Source organism: Carassius auratus, unplaced genomic scaffold (assembly GCF_003368295.1).
Source record: "Carassius auratus strain Wakin unplaced genomic scaffold, ASM336829v1 scaf_tig00215194, whole genome shotgun sequence".
NCBI classification, from domain to species: domain Eukaryota; kingdom Metazoa; phylum Chordata; class Actinopteri; order Cypriniformes; family Cyprinidae; genus Carassius; species Carassius auratus.
Window position 1 is genome coordinate 26,637 of NW_020527976.1, and position 15,956 is coordinate 42,592.

The window sequence follows — 15,956 nt, forward strand, 5'->3', positions numbered from 1 at the left end:
GTCATTTTCCAAAACCGCTAAGCAAATATATACAGTTTCAATGCATACCACATAGAGACGTCCTGCTGTAGTCGTTGCTGCTGCTGCTCTTGTTAAATTTCAGCCTCTGGATCATTCTGGATCATAAATATACGCTGAATCTGACTGTTAGCCATGGTTTGTTTTGGATGATGTTTTTTTCCTCACGGTAATGTCAAAGCTTCCAAACGCTCTCAACGCAAAAGCCTACTGGCGCTCGTGATTCTTTAGCTCCGCCCACACGTCACACCTCCAGGCGCTCGTGTTTTTCCGGGAAAAAATGGTACAGACTATCTTTCTCTTATAAATATAATAAAAATAAAGACTTTTTGGAGTTATGAATGATGCAGTACTACTCTATAGGTACTCAAGATTAACAGGATATTGAGTGAAAACGAGCATTTCAACCCCCCCTTTAAGAGTATTTGCCGTGTTGTTTGTCAAGCAACAGACTGAATTGATATGAGAGAGCTCTTGATATAATTACTTTGCACGTGATTCATCATCAGAGTGAACTAATACGACCGACTCACAACTTTACACAAGATCTGCTCCCTGCTGGAAGAAGCTATATATCAACAAATTCAAAGCATCCACGGACAGCTTGCAGATTTCAACTTTAATTCATCTCTGTAAGTCTTCACGAAGCTAAGCAAAGTTATTTCATTTGTACTGCCTAGTGCTATTTTGGCGAATATGCTTCAGACATTGCTTATTGTAAAAGCTATTGTTCAGTTACGTTGCGAGGCATGTTATCATATTACCACACCGGTAACAGTTAAATATACCCATGAGCCTCGTTACTCTGTGGTCAAGGCTGTCGATATTAACGGCTGCTGCTCAGGCTCATCTATTGGGGATGCTTTCATTAAACTTATCCAACTACTCCCAACACACTTGGTTTAATCAGTGATCTGCTGTTGCTCAAACTAGTGTATCGATCAAGTGCTGAATACTACATGTACAGATCGCCATTTTGCTCGTATCAATGCTAAAACGTATCTGACAAGGGCTTATGCTGTTGCCTAAATTAAAGTCTGACCATATGATATATGTCATATGATATATAAAAAAATTAAATAAAAAATTAAATGTAGGCTACTGCTTTACAGGCTCACGCTGATTTCCAGCTGTTTAAAGAGCACCCTTCGCTACTCCTACCCCACTCCTACCTATTTCCGTAGGCGATCCCGCCCCACTCCACACACTAAGAAGGTATTTGCTTAAAGGTGCCATATGCAGAAATTGAGGTAAAAATATCCATAACATGACCTACACGCATCAAAAGAATGAGAAGAAATAAGGGCGATGATGTCATTAAAAAAATGTCAAGTTATAGTGCTGCAGAGATATCAACCTTAATTAGCATTAGCATTACTAGCCCCGGCCCGGCAGGTGTTGTAATACCAGTTTCGGCCGTGGGAGGCGGTATGCGGGCGACATTACCACCAGCCAACCTACAATACACGAATAACTCGCAGGGCGTACCTGGACCTGATGTCAAACGTGTGGAAAGTACAGCCCACTACTTTCAATTCAGAGAAGAGAGCGGAAGGATAGCTGCAGCCCTTGGCAAGAGACCAACACCCGCTACAGGGAAACAACCGCGCTCGGAATCACAAATCAGATACGATAAGAATACCAGAGTAAACATCAGCACTGCTTTTAATCGCTGGAGACAACTGATGGACCTGAAAGAAATGAGGTTTGACTCCGAACTTGCAAGTTAGATGCTGTTAGTATTTCGCTAGAAGTTTGTTTTATATGTTTGTGTATTTGTTTTCGGGAAGTTATAACATAGAAATGTATCGAAGGCTGTTCGATAAACATGCTAATGTTAGCGATGGCTAACCGTAGCTGCGTTTGATAATTAGCTAGCTATAACTTAACGTTACCCATTTTATTATATAGGGCTGTGCATGTCTTTACTCATGTACATCTCATCAGTAAAGACGCTCCTGTAATTATGAGTATATCTCCAGTACGTGTGTTAAGATCAGGATTGCCAGGTTTTCACAACAAATCCTGCCCAGTTGCTTCTCAAAACTAGCCCAATCTCGCTTCCAGAAGATTCCCCGATAAAACATTGTTTCCCGGGGTTAAAATATAGTTTTTTTTAGCAGGGTTGCCTTGGTATAATTCGCATTTTAGGGGCTAAATATCACGTTATTTGTATTGGGGTCGCTGTGACCAGCGGACATGAAAAACAACCGCCACAGACTTGGCAACACTGGTTGGCATTTACTACACAGAGCCGTAATTCACTGACAATCTACACAACATCGATGTTAAAATCGCAGGCGATTCTTTGTCGATTTTGAAAGCGATTTTGTGTTAGTTGTCGGTAGACTAAGGCTCTGTGCAGTTACTGCCGCTCCACCTGAACCAGTGTTGCCAAGTCTGCGGTTGTTTTTCAAGTCCGCGGTTTGAAGCAATCCCAATACCAATAATGTGATATTTAGCCCCTAAAATGCTAATTTTACCAGGGAAACCCTTCCCAAAAATTTATATTTTAATCCGGGCAGCAATTTTTATCGGGGAACCTCCCGGAAACGCGATTGGGCTAGTTTTGGACTAGTTTTAAGAAGCAACTGGGCAGGATTTGTTGTGAAAACCTGGCAACCCTAATCTGAACGCACAGGCTGGAGATATACTTCTAATTACAGGAGCGTCTTTACTGATGAGAGGTGCATGAAAATCGCATTCGATTTTTTGCACAGCCCTATTATCATAACTAACCTGCTCTGTCTAGTCTGTTGGTCTCCGTGTCCTCTTTGCTTCGTGGTTTTTGTGTGCGTGAAAAAATTGATGTGTGGCGTGAAAGCGTGTGAAAAGAGTCAATTCCGTGTGTCTCACGGTGAATGCTTGAGAGTTGGCACATTAGTTCCCAAGCAGAATAAAGCGTTTGTATTAATCTATGATGTGTCCCTGTTTGCCTACAGGGACATAAAAAAATAAATTAAAAGTGATACGTGGACCAAGGTGTATGAGATTGTTCATTTTAAGTAAAGTATCCTAATATTTCGTCCACAACAATATTTAATGAGGTTATAACTCCTTGTGGTTAGTCTGCACGAGATCAACAAGCTTGTTTGCTTTGCGGCCGCTTTAAATACAAAATAAGCATTCGATCTACGTTAGAGCGTCTGAGCGCTCACAAATCTTTCTGCAGCGTCGTGAGCAGAGCGGCAAGAGTGATTTTTGACGCTCTAGACGCCGGCGGTGTGAACGCACAGTTAGGCTTCGGCTATGGCTGTAGTGTTGTTGTGAAAGTAGGGGCGGAGCATAGAGACTATGCCGTTTCTCGTTTGTTACTCTAGAGTAGACCAATTCACTTTATTGAGGCATACTGCCCCCATCTGTTATGGAATGTGGAGTATGACTTGATTTTTTTTGCCAAACATTACAGATGGCACCTTTAAAGCTATCAAGATATGGGACTGCTTGCTAGTGAGGTTTATATTTTGTCCAGCATCATGTGCTAGTCCTGCCATTGCATATGGATTCATGCTTTTGATTCAGCCTGCAGTTTCTCCAGAGCAATAGCTGGAGTGCTGATGAAGACACAGCTGTTCACGATCGGCCAGATTCACCACATGACTACGATCATGTGCGTTTCAGGGTTATTCAACATTTCAGTTCCAATAATGGCCACAAATCTTCGTTTAGAATGGTAAAAGATTTTAATGTATTCAGCTGTTGTATTGAGTTACGTCATCATCCTACACCGATCAAAGCGTATATACCCCTCTGTATTAGCATTTAAAAAAAGCATATCATGTGAACTTTATTCTTGAAATATATGGCACCATATTAAGCAGTGTAGATAAGGCTGTGCAAAAAATCGAATGCGATTTTCATGCACATCTCATCAGTAAAAACGGAAGTATTATCTTTAATTGGAAGTATTATCTCCAGCACGTGTGTTCAGATCAGGGTTGCCAGGTTTTCACAACAAATCCTGCCCTGTTGCTTCTCAAAACTAGTCCAAAACTAATCGCGATTCCAGGATTTTCCCAGATTTTTTGGCATGTTTGTCTTGGTAACATTCGCATTTTAGGGTCTAAATATCACGTTATTGGTATTGGGGTTGCTTCAAACCGCGGACATGAAAAACAACCGCAGACTTAGCAACACTGGTTCAGGTGGAGCGGCAGTTACTACACAGAGCCGTAGTCTACCGACAACTAACACAAAATCGCTTTCAAAATTGACCAAGAATCGCCACCGATTTTAAAATCGATTTTGTGTAGATTGTCAGTGAATTACGGCTCGGTCTAGTAAATGCCAACCAATGTTGCCCAGTCTGTGGTTGTTTGTCAAGTCCGCGGGTGGAAGCGACCCCAATAGAAATAACGTGATATTTAGCCCCTAAAATTCCTTCTGGAAACGCTATTGGGCTAGTTAAGTGTTTGTAATAACTTCCTTTTGCGATCACGGGTGGAATTTGGTCATTTATTATTGTAAACATATGCTATTTGTAGCCTTTTTCAGCGCTGCACAAGTTAGCATTTCCGATGTACATATTTTATATTTTTTATAAAATGCCCCAGATCTCAGGAAAATCTCATACCAAGTTTTTCTATCATATTATTTGGGTATTTCGTGTGTAAATCTGTGTTTGAGTGTTGTTTTGACCAGATAACTACCAGGAAGTGTTCTCGAACCATGTGACACAATCTGACGCTGTCCGGTTTCGGGACTGTCAGATTGACAAGCCGAACATCCAATCAGAGTCTGACTGGGTCACAGCTCGAGTACACGGAAGCAAACACACAGAGACAGCACTGGGAGAGGCTATTTATCATCAGATGGGGTAAATCAGTGGAAAATGAATAGAAATGATGATTCTGTCTGAAGAAATATGAAGTAAACATCAGTAAATATATCCATATATCTCTGTGGATATGCATCTTTGGTCTATATATCCTGTTCAGTGAGTCTATGTGAACACAAATAAACCACTGCAGACGTGACTGAATATGAATGAGTGGTGAATTTCTATTCAAAATGTGGTATAATACGGATTTATTATTTTGCACTCCTCACATAAATTACTAAATAACTGTCACTGCAACAATGTTTTATCAAAATATTGGTCAAATATCGAAGCTAGAGTCTTTAAACTTTCAATTGATGCACAGTTTGTCCAGATCAAGTAAAAGAGTGATGTTTAACATTCTGTGAAAGTGAAACAATAATAAACTGGGGCCGTCTGGGATGCTTGCACGTAAAGGATTTAAAAGGGGCTTCTGTTTTCTCTCACTGGGAGATCACCCCTTGCCGCGATACCTGAGGGGGCCGCAGTATATCCCTCAATGGCTGCAGGGGACTGCTGTTCATCCTTCAGCAGAGGTTGAACACCCCTGCTACTTAAAATAAGAGGGGACTTGCTATTCTCTCCCTCATTTAAAGGGGAAAATACCCCTCTCTAGCCATAGGCTGCATTAAGGACATCTCTATAACATTATTTTTCTCTTTTGCAGGAAAGAAACAATTTCAGGGGGTCTTCACGCTACTCTCCTACAACTCATACCAAGCCCAGGGACATGCTGCTCATTTGCGGTTCTCCTGCTGGAGAAAATACCTTTCGCTGCTATTACCAGCTACCTTAATTATAGAGAGGCCCACTATTTTCTGCCTCATTAGAAGGGAGAATACCCCTTCGCTAGCCAGTAGGCTACATAAAGAAAATCTCAATAACACTGTCTTTTCTCTTTGCAGGATTGGAACAAGGTTGGTTTATGGGGGGTCTACTTCAGGCAGTAATACCTCTCATTATGTTTTGGGGGTTCATGTTAAAGCTCTTGTATGTTCAATTATTATGGGAGCAAGAACCCCCACAAGGAACCATACGGCCAAAGATAAATTATGTTCAATAAACTCAAGTAAACTTGCCAAAGTGGTTCCTGTCTGAAATCGAGCACAGCATTAGTTCAGTCAGGCCACGGAGGCAAGGCTGTGAACAGCTGATGGGGTCAGCTGTCAAATCGCTCCAATCACCACCTTTCTCCTATTAGAAACAGGACATATATATATATATACGTGGCACTACTGCTGGGTAAGTATGCTCAACGGCTCGCAACCCTCCCTCCCTCCCCATTATAAGCATGAGCACATTACTGTGCACCTTCTGGCTCTCGTCTTCTTTGTTTCAGATCACTAAGGCTTACACAATCTTAGCTGGCATGGACCTCACTGCTGAGAGACAACCATCTTCACAACCAGGCTACAGGATAGACGTCCCACTGCCCCATCTATCATGTAGAGCTAACGTTAGCATCAAGCTATCATCTATCATCACTGTTTGCTTTAAAGACTTATTAAAAGTCTTAATTGTTATGTATTTCTAAATTCATGGTTCCGGGGGGTTAATGTTTAAGCTCTTGTATGTTCAATTATTCTGGGAGAAGGAACCCCCATAAGGAACCATACCGCCAAAGATAAATTGTGTTCAATAAACTCAAATAAACTTGCCAAGGTGGTTCCTGTCTGAAATATTACACCAAATAGAAGCAGAAAATTGTCCTATAAGCACTTTCATGTGATCAGGTTAGTCTACAACAACTAACTTGTTGGCTATTTTACAAACTGGAATAAAACAAATTAATTACAATGTTTTACATTCAAGCTACCCTTGTGTATAGTGAAAAGTACTTTAAAAGTGTCTGAAATGCAGTAAAGTAATTGTAAAGCTTTTTAAAGGCTTATAAATAATTAACATAACTGTATTGCAGCAAATACTTAAAATTTTAAGGTATTCAGAATAAAAATCAGAAAATATCAGCTTTTATAATTAGTTTTTTTTTAATGGTAAATAATTATGAAATTAAATGCAAATTATAATAGTCTTTTTTAGACTTTTTCCTTATTTTTATATTTTAGACCTCCATCAATTATGGTGATGAAAAAAAAATGACTTGCCATGTCCTCAATGGATGTGTCTTTAGAGAGAAATGCATGGATTACATCGTGAAAGAGTTTCTATTCTTGATTTGAACTATTTTGTTTTAAAGTAGTAAAGATTCATCATTGTGAAGCGACTGAAGACCAAGATGGCAGAAATTGTTTGATTCTTTTTTTATAAAAGCAAAACATTTTGTTGATATTGTGAGTGCACACAAATAACACTAATAACACTAGACCCTTTACAGTTTAGAATGATGTATTACTCCTACCTTTATGAGCAAAATTGACTGCATATTTTAAATTGTTTCCACTGGTAAAAAAAAAAAAATCAAGTGATTGCTCATGTCCTGAAGAGTGCTTCAGCTTCCACTCTCCGCACAAATGATTAGATATGTGTCTAACAGCGCACATTTATATAGGTTAAACCTTTAAGGAAACATTGTGATATATGTTTGAACTGTTTGATATATAGATTTTATTTTAGGCAAGTCCTGATAATTTGAGATGGCTAAATTGATCAAACATATTCACTGTCTGCCACTGACAGCTTGGTTGTTACTTAAAAAGCAAAATAAAATTTTTAAAAGTGCTCCAAACATTTTTTCTAAATTACGTTAAAAAAAAAAAAAAAAAAAAAAAAAAAAAAACTAAACAAAATATATATATGTTTTTTGGGTGGGGGGAGGTGGGCTGTTAGACAGGCTAGGGCCTACAGTATATTTGAATATTTGAGGCTGGGCTCTAATCCAATTCATCCAACACTGTTTTATTCTCTGTTGTTTTCATCTGTGAGCATGCTCTTGATATATGTATTTCACCATTGTGTTGAGTTTAAAATGTGTGACACATTCGTTCTACTCTCGCCGACCGTTTGGTCCCCATGAAAAAATAAAATAAAAAAAATCCTGCAGGCGCACCTGGTAATCTACGCAATTCGGAAAAAGAAGCGGCTTTTCTGCATTATCTTTTTCTTTTACTTTGCTATGTTGAATATATGTAATATACAAAAATTAAATGTAGAACATATTAAAAACGTGTTCATGCCCCCCCAAATACATCTCTTTGTGATGGTGTTTCAAACAGGCCATACATCACTTCAGAGACTCTTCCCCTTTTTCAGCTTGCACAACCTACATATCTTCAGTCCACCATCATGTTTCTCATGAATAGTTTTTGAACACCTGCCTGTATTTGTGCTTCCACTGTGTCTCTTGCACAGTAATACACTGCAGTGTCTTCAGTCTTTAACTGACTCATGTGCAGATAGAGATTAGAGCTGTCCTTAGATGCTGTGAATCTGCCTTGAACTGACTGAGCTGAGCTCTTATCAGAATCTGAATAATAATAAATAATCCATTCCAGTCCTTTTCCAGGTGCCTGACGGATCCAGTGCATGTAAGTGCTACTAAGAGTAAACCCACTGCAGGCACAGGTCAGTTTGTAGGAAGCACCTGGAGACACAACTACTGACTGTTCAGACTGTGTGAGCACAACCTGACAGTCAATACCTGCAGATAAACACAACATGTAGAATTATAAAAATGACAATTTACACTAAAAACTGTTTGTTTATCCAGGGGATTCACTTACAAGACACAGCAGCCAGCAACAGCAAGAGAAATGAAGTGAACATGGTTTATCTGAAGGCTGATCTGGTGATGAGTCCTGCACTCCACAGTGTAGCTGTTTAAATATGAAACAGACATCAGTTCATTTGCATCTAAGCCCCAATTTAGCAAAATCAGTGGAGTCTGTTGAGCTTGAATGCTTTGAGGTTAATTTCAAGGACAATAGTAGCATCTATTGAGATTGAAATAATATTATAGTTTAATAACATGGATAATTGGTATTATATTTACAGTTAGTGAATGCTTTTTAGGACTTTATTCAAACAGATAAATAGTGACATTTTTGGTAAAATTGGGTGCAGGACTGTATTTTAGTCATACACACAGTCTCTACAATGTTATTTTTGTTAAGACAGACTCTAGAGACCTTTTTTTAATAGTGTTCAAGACAATTCCAAACAACAGAATAACATGAGCATATTTTTTTTTTCTTATTTAAATACTGTAATCTCCAAATATTATAGATGCATCTGTTATTATTTTGTGTAAAAATATCTTATCTGTCTACTGTCTTGGCCTGTGTTCATTTCAGTCACTGTGTCTCTCTTGCACAATAATATACAGCAGTGTCTTCATTCTTCAGGCTGTTCATCTGCAGATACACCTGTTTCCTACTGTTGTCTCTGGAGATGGCGAACCTTCCTTCACTGAAAAAAGTAATAAGTAAATTTACTTAATTTTTATTTGGCAAGTTTTTGCACAAGCATTTTTCAAGTAAATTTAACACATTTGGAAATTAAGTAAATCTACTTAACTAAGTTAAGTAAAAAAAAAAAATAATAATAATAATAAGTACATTTTATTGAGTAAAAATTAATTAAATGATATTAAATTAATGCATTTAGCAGACACTTTTATCCAAAGCGTCTTACAGTGCATTCAGGCTAACAATTTTCACCTATCATGTGTTCCCAGGGAATCGAACCCACAACCTTGTACTTGCTAATGCAATGTTCTACCACTGAGCTACAGGAACACTTCAAGATTTTGTGAAAAATAAGTGAAAATTTCACTTACTTACTTTTTTTATTTTGGAAAAGTTTTTACACTAACAAAAAACCCGAAACAGATATTCTAGAAATTTCCAAATGTAAAATTATTTTTTTTACAGTCCGTAATTCTGAGGACCATTTTTTGTCCCACTGACAAAGTACTGAGAAGTTAAATATGGAGGGTTTATAGAAGGTGCAATTAATTAGAATTTTCCATCCCCAGCTGATTTTACATCAGTACAAAGAAAGTCAGTAAAAAATAGAAATAAAACCCCAAGCTTGGCCTTTTCTTGCTTATCTTGTACATAAACAATAGTTGTCATCGTCACTTTCATCATTGTCACTTTCTTCCGTGATCTGCTGCATGAATAGTTTTTGTTCAGGTCCTGCAGTCTTTTGAGTAACTGTGAGTCTCTAGCACAGTAATAAACAGCTGTGTCTTCAGTCTTCAGGCTTTTCACCTCTAAATGCAGCATGTTTTTGATGGTGTCTTTGGTGATGGAGAACTGTCCCTGTAGAGACTGAGCATAATATGCACTTGAGCCAGTGTCTATATATCCAATCCACTCCAGTGCTTTCCCTGGTTTCTGACGGATCCAGTGCATGTAATAGCTGCTCATTGAGAATCCAGACACAGTGCAGGACAGAGTCACTGATTCTCCAGGCTTTTTCACCACAGAATCTGAGGAGGTCAAAGACTGACCACTAACAGCTGAAAAACATGCAAAAAATCATATTAGATGATTTAGAAGAATGTAGATCCTATATAACTAATCTGTTGAAAATAAGAGTTTCTTACATGAAATGATCAAAAGCAAAACTAAATGCAGTAAAACTTCCATCATCACCCCGAAACTGTGAACTGTAAAATATTTATCTTCACTGCAGCTGGATACAAACACTGACTGAGACTTTTGTTTAACAGCACAAGTCTTTTTAAAGTAATTGACCCTCCCTAATACATCATTACATTTGCATATATTCTGAAAAAAAGTAAACATATTTTCTGAAAAACTCATCAAATCAACTTAACCATATAATTTAGATAAAACAACCAATACTTTTTCAAACAATCTTTCTCATGTTTACCTAGTTATTATTAATTATGGCACACTAGTAAAGACATCAGGCTGTTATTGTCGTTGGTGTGGGTGCAGTAAATGTTAGATGTTTTTATGATTGGTGTTTTTGGTAGTTGTTACAGTAAGTCTGTTTTTTAGTGGTTTTGGAGGACTGGTGCTTGGATTTGGCATTTTAAGGCCTAGGTAAAGGTCCTTTAGGAGGTTGGAGTGGGACAGAGAGGACAAGGGAGTTTAAATTAAATTTTAAGTGTCCCTTTAGTCATCAAAAACAAAAAAGTACATTTGTATATCTACATAATTTGAGCCTACATATCAACATTTTTATATTTCCATACAGTGAAAGTATAATGTTATTTAGGCTAAAATCACATTTGCTATTCCAGAAACAATTTATAAGATTTTAGAAATGGGAGAATAGCATTATAAAGAAATACAGAAAAACTATTCAAATTTGAAAGCAGAAAGCTAAAATGTACACATTTTTATTGCAATCAATAATACATTTGCAGTGTTATAATGTTCATGTGGATTGAGGTATCAAGCTAATTGAAATCTTCTCACTTCAGTTACTGTCAGTTCTTGTAGAGCTGCTTCATCAGATGGAGTCAGTGTGTCTGTCGAGCACAGTAATAAACAGCAGTGTCCTCTTCTCTCAGACTCTTGGCTTCAAGATACTGTGTACTTTGAGACACGTCCTCACTCAACGTGGAGTGATTTTTCATGGAGTCTGCGTAAATAAGATAATCAGAGCTAGAACTACTGCCAGTGTTAACTCTCCCAATCCACTCCAGAGCTTTCCCTGGTTTCTGTCGTATCCAGTTCATGTAGTAGCTTGTCATTGTAAAACCAGATATTTTACAGGAGATCTTCACTGTTTCTCCAGGTCTCTTTATCTCAGCAGACGACTGATCAAAACAGATTTCATCACCACTGATACCTGTGGAATAAAAATAAATAGATTGCATTGATGTAGAGCATCCATTAGTGTATTGAATGCTATTGGCTAGAATAAAGACAATGTCAAACTTACCTCGAGTTAAAATAGCTACAATAATGAACAGACAAATGCTTTTTGAACTCATTGTTTAAAAACCTTGACTGCCTTGTAACTATACTGTGTATTTAAATGACCATTTTATGTTTGCCAATTGTTGAACTTAATTGTGTTTATATAAAGTGCTGAAGTAAGATGTGGGTAGAAATATGAGGAGGTGTTGCTGAAATACTGAATTACACATGAACACCAGTTTAACCACATTTACTTTGAATTAAATTGATATATATATATATATATATATATATATATTTTTTTTTTTTTTTTGGACATTCTTCAAGTAAATGTTATTTTATTTTTATTTTATTTTTTTTTTTTTTACTCAAAAGTGATTGTGTCGCTTTTCAGGTTCTCTAATTATAAATGTGGAATGTCAGCTTGTGTGTATGGAAACAATGTCTGATTGATTTATTCATTTATTTTAATTCTGGAAATGGACTGTTTTAAAAACCAGGTGTTGTGTGTTTTCAATCCGTGAGACGCCATTAGCAACTGTCCATGTGAACAACATGCTCTGAGATCCCATCTGTTTCTGATAAATATATTAATATATTTTTAACTACAGTCAGTTAGAAATAGATTATCCTGAGTAATGTATGTATATATATATATATATATATATGTATATATATATATATATATATATATATATATATATATATATATATATATATATATATATATATATATATATATATATATATATGTATATATATATATATATATATATATATATCAGATATATATATATATGTAGTTCTTTGTAGAACTGTAAGGCAGGATAGACCAGAGACTCAGTATTTGTCTAAGGGACCCTACATTATGTAATGTCAAATAGAAAAATTCAGCTAAGATTAAAAATAATCACCTTGCTGTTGTATTAAACATTCTTAACAAAAGTAAATAATGAGAGCTTCACCAAAAACATCAAACAATTTGTCCATACTGTATGACTTGTGCCTCCATGCAAATTCTCCTGAAGACATTTGATAGAGTTGTATAAGCAAAAAAAAATATTTTAATGTTTAATAAAAATTTATTCACTGAGGTTTTATGTTGAGAAATAAGAGCTCATTTCAGATTTTGTGCAGTGCTGTAGCTGTATTCATCACTGTGTCTCTCTTGCACAGTAATATACAGCAGTGTCTTCATTCTTCATATTATTCATCTGCAGATACATCTGTTTCTTGCTGTTGTCTCTGGAGATGGTGAAGCGTCCCTGAACAGACTGAGAGTAGTATATACTACTACCAGATGAGATGTATGCCAGCCACTCCAGACCTCCTCCTGCAGTCTGTCTGATCCAAGCTAAGTCTGGGTTACTACTGAATCCAGAGAATGTACAGATGAGTCTGTGAGATCCTCCAGGTTTAATGACCACTGACTCAGACTCAGTCAGTGTTTGACACCAACAGACTGAAAAACAAACAGTTCAACATTAACATTTACAACAGTACACATGAATAAGTCTGATTATAACAGGGTTTAAATACAATCTTACATTCTGTGAGAGCAAACATGAAGATAAAACCCAGTTTAGACACAATATCCATTGTCATTTTGTGAAAAGAGCGAGCTGATGCATCAAAGTCACAAACAAGTTTTGTGTCTGGAGATGAATAGCTTGGAGACTTTTGAGGAAGACAAATAGAAGTAGGTTTGCATAGGGTGCCCTCTAAAGGTACATTTGCATTTCTGTGCCCTTATTAACCTCTGTAACCATGTCTGCCTTTATATGTATTGTTTGTTACATATTCACTAGGCTATGATAGACGATTACCAATTATTTGCATGTTTTTTTTTTTTTTTTTTTTTTTTTAATTTAATCCTAATCCAGTTTTCTCAAATCATACAAAACATAAGAAATTGTTCCTCCAATATATAGTACATACACTGTTTCACACACAAAGGTCATCAGAGTTTCCTTTATTCATAGTTGGAACAACATGTTTTGGGATGAACTGTGATGAGATGACTGACTATTTCTACATGTATTAATGTTGATATTGAAGAATGAGAGATGGGCAGATTTTTTTGATTACCAGCTGAACTGTTTTGATAATGTCTGGCCTGAACTTTGTATAGTTTCTCCAAAGCACATTAAGTTTATGTACTGCACAGAAGTCTCTTGTGTTACTGTGTTTTTTGAGCACAGTAATAAACTTCAGTGTCTTCAGTCTGCAGATTTGTCATGTGCAGATACACCTGCATTTTACTGTTGTCTCTGGAGATGGTGAATCGTCCTTCAACAGTTTTAAAGTAATATTTGTCTCTGGCACTTGGAGCAGAAATATGTGAGATCCACTCAAGCGCTTTTCCTTCAGCTTGTATTATCCATGAAATATCTGCAGCTCCAACATCAATCCCAGAGAAGGTACAGGTCAGTTTATGATTGTTCCCTGGTTTGATAACGACTGACTCAGACTCAGTCAGTGTTTGACCTTGGCACTCTGTTAAAATAAAAGTCAGACCATGTTCTACATCACTCAGTAATAAAGCAGTATACAAATGTATTCCTAAATCATACTTACCTTGCATAAATACTATTATGCTCATTAAACGTAATTCTGAGAACCATTTTTGCAACAGTTTTTGTACAAAAATCTCACTGACAAAATACTGAGGAGTTCAGTATGAAGGGTTTATAAGACAGTGGGTACAATTAATTTGCATTGTCCATCCCCAGCTGATTTTGAAAGTCAGTCCAAAAATAAAACCCCAAGCATGACCTTATCTTGCTTATCTTGTAACAATAGTTGTCATTATTGTCACTTTTATAAAAAAAAAGAAAAAATAATATATATATACATATATATATATATATATATATATATATATATATATATATATATATATATATATATATATATTGTATTAGTCACTTTATTTATGTATTTATACATTTATTTTATGAGCATGTTCACAGTAAAATAAAACTAATTGATTGTGTCTCACATTAATAATGTAGTTAGTAATTAACTGGAAATTCTTTATAGTTTTCATAATTATGAATTAGTTTGTAATGAGTTTAATCTCATTTGGTAATTATTTATTGTCTAATAAGAAATCAACTCAGTCTAAAACCTAAATTCATTATTTCTTAATGATTAGTTATTCTTGTTTCCAGAGTAGTTAATAGTAGCTGAAGTGTTTCTGAACTCATTTGCCCTGCACTTCTTCCAGCATAGTTACTTTTTATCTATGGACCATTATTTTAAAATAAAAATAATCACTAACATCTGAAAACAGGTAGTATTTTATATTTTTGGGATGTTTGCAGAATTGCTATTGTTATGTGATGCATGAATAGTTTTTGTTCAGCCCTCCTGTTTTTTGTCTTACTGTGAGTCTCTAGCACAGTAATAAACAGCTGTGTCTTCAGTCTTCAGGCTTTTCACCTGTAAATGCAGCATGTTTTTGCTGGTGTCTTTGGTGATGGAGAACTGTCCCTGTAGAGACTGAGCATAATATGCACTTGAGCCGTAATCTATATATCCAATCCACTCCAGTGCTTTCCCTGGTTTCTGACGGATCCAGCCCATCCAGTAGCTGCTCATTGAGAATCCAGACACAGTGCAGGACAGAGTCACTGATTCTCCAGGCTTTTTCACCACAGAATCTGAGGAGGTCAAAGACTGACCACTAACAGCTGAAAAAGATTAAACAAATAATGTTAGATGATTCAGAAAATTGAGATGCCCTCAACAATTCAGAAAACATTAAGAGTTTCTCACATGAAATGATCAAAAGCAAAACCAAATGCATTAACACTTCCATCATCACCCCGAAACTGTGAACTGTAAAATATTAATCTTCACTTCAACTGGACACAAACACTGACTGAGACTTTTGTTTTATAGCTCAAGTCTTTCTAAATTTTAACAACACTGACCCTCCCTAAAACATCATTACATTTGCATATATTCTGAAAAACAAGGTAACTCTGGCAACACTGGAACTGAGTATTTAGTTTTAATTGAATTCTGATTGATATAATACATAATTCACAATTTATTTAGTTTTTAGGGCAGTACAGGGGTTTTCTGTGGTATCAAAGGTTACTTTTTGCTTTGATGACTAAAGGGACGCTTAAAAGTGAACTTAAACCCCGCTGTTGTCTCTGTCCTACTCCAATGCCACATCCCAGCACCAGTCCTCCAAAACCACTGTAAACGCACAAACTAACAGCTAACAAAAACACCAATCATAAAAACCTCGAACATTTACTGCACCTGCATCAATGACAGTAACAGCCTGATTTCTTCACTATATG

The 15,956-nt window shown here is 36.5% G+C and overlaps 3 gene segments (V, D, J or C); all 3 read right to left on the reverse strand.

Annotated features, from left to right (window-relative positions):
- Nucleotides 1-9,704: 9,704 nt before the first annotated feature.
- On the reverse strand, nucleotides 9,705-10,441 carry LOC113093864 (Ig heavy chain V region 914-like). The segment is given in 2 exon segments: nucleotides 9,705-10,259; nucleotides 10,347-10,441. Coding segments are annotated over 2 exon segments (555 nt in total).
- A 793-nt stretch (nucleotides 10,442-11,234) lies between these two features.
- LOC113093871 (immunoglobulin heavy variable 1-46-like) lies at nucleotides 11,235-11,711 on the reverse strand. The segment is given in 2 exon segments: nucleotides 11,235-11,566; nucleotides 11,660-11,711. Coding segments are annotated over 2 exon segments (384 nt in total).
- A 3,310-nt stretch (nucleotides 11,712-15,021) lies between these two features.
- LOC113093872 (Ig heavy chain V region 914-like) overlaps nucleotides 15,022-15,956 on the reverse strand; it is a 32,908-nt gene continuing 31,973 nt past the window's right edge. Inside the window, 1 exon segment of the V gene segment in view lies at nucleotides 15,022-15,332. Coding sequence covers nucleotides 15,022-15,332 — 311 coding nt within the window.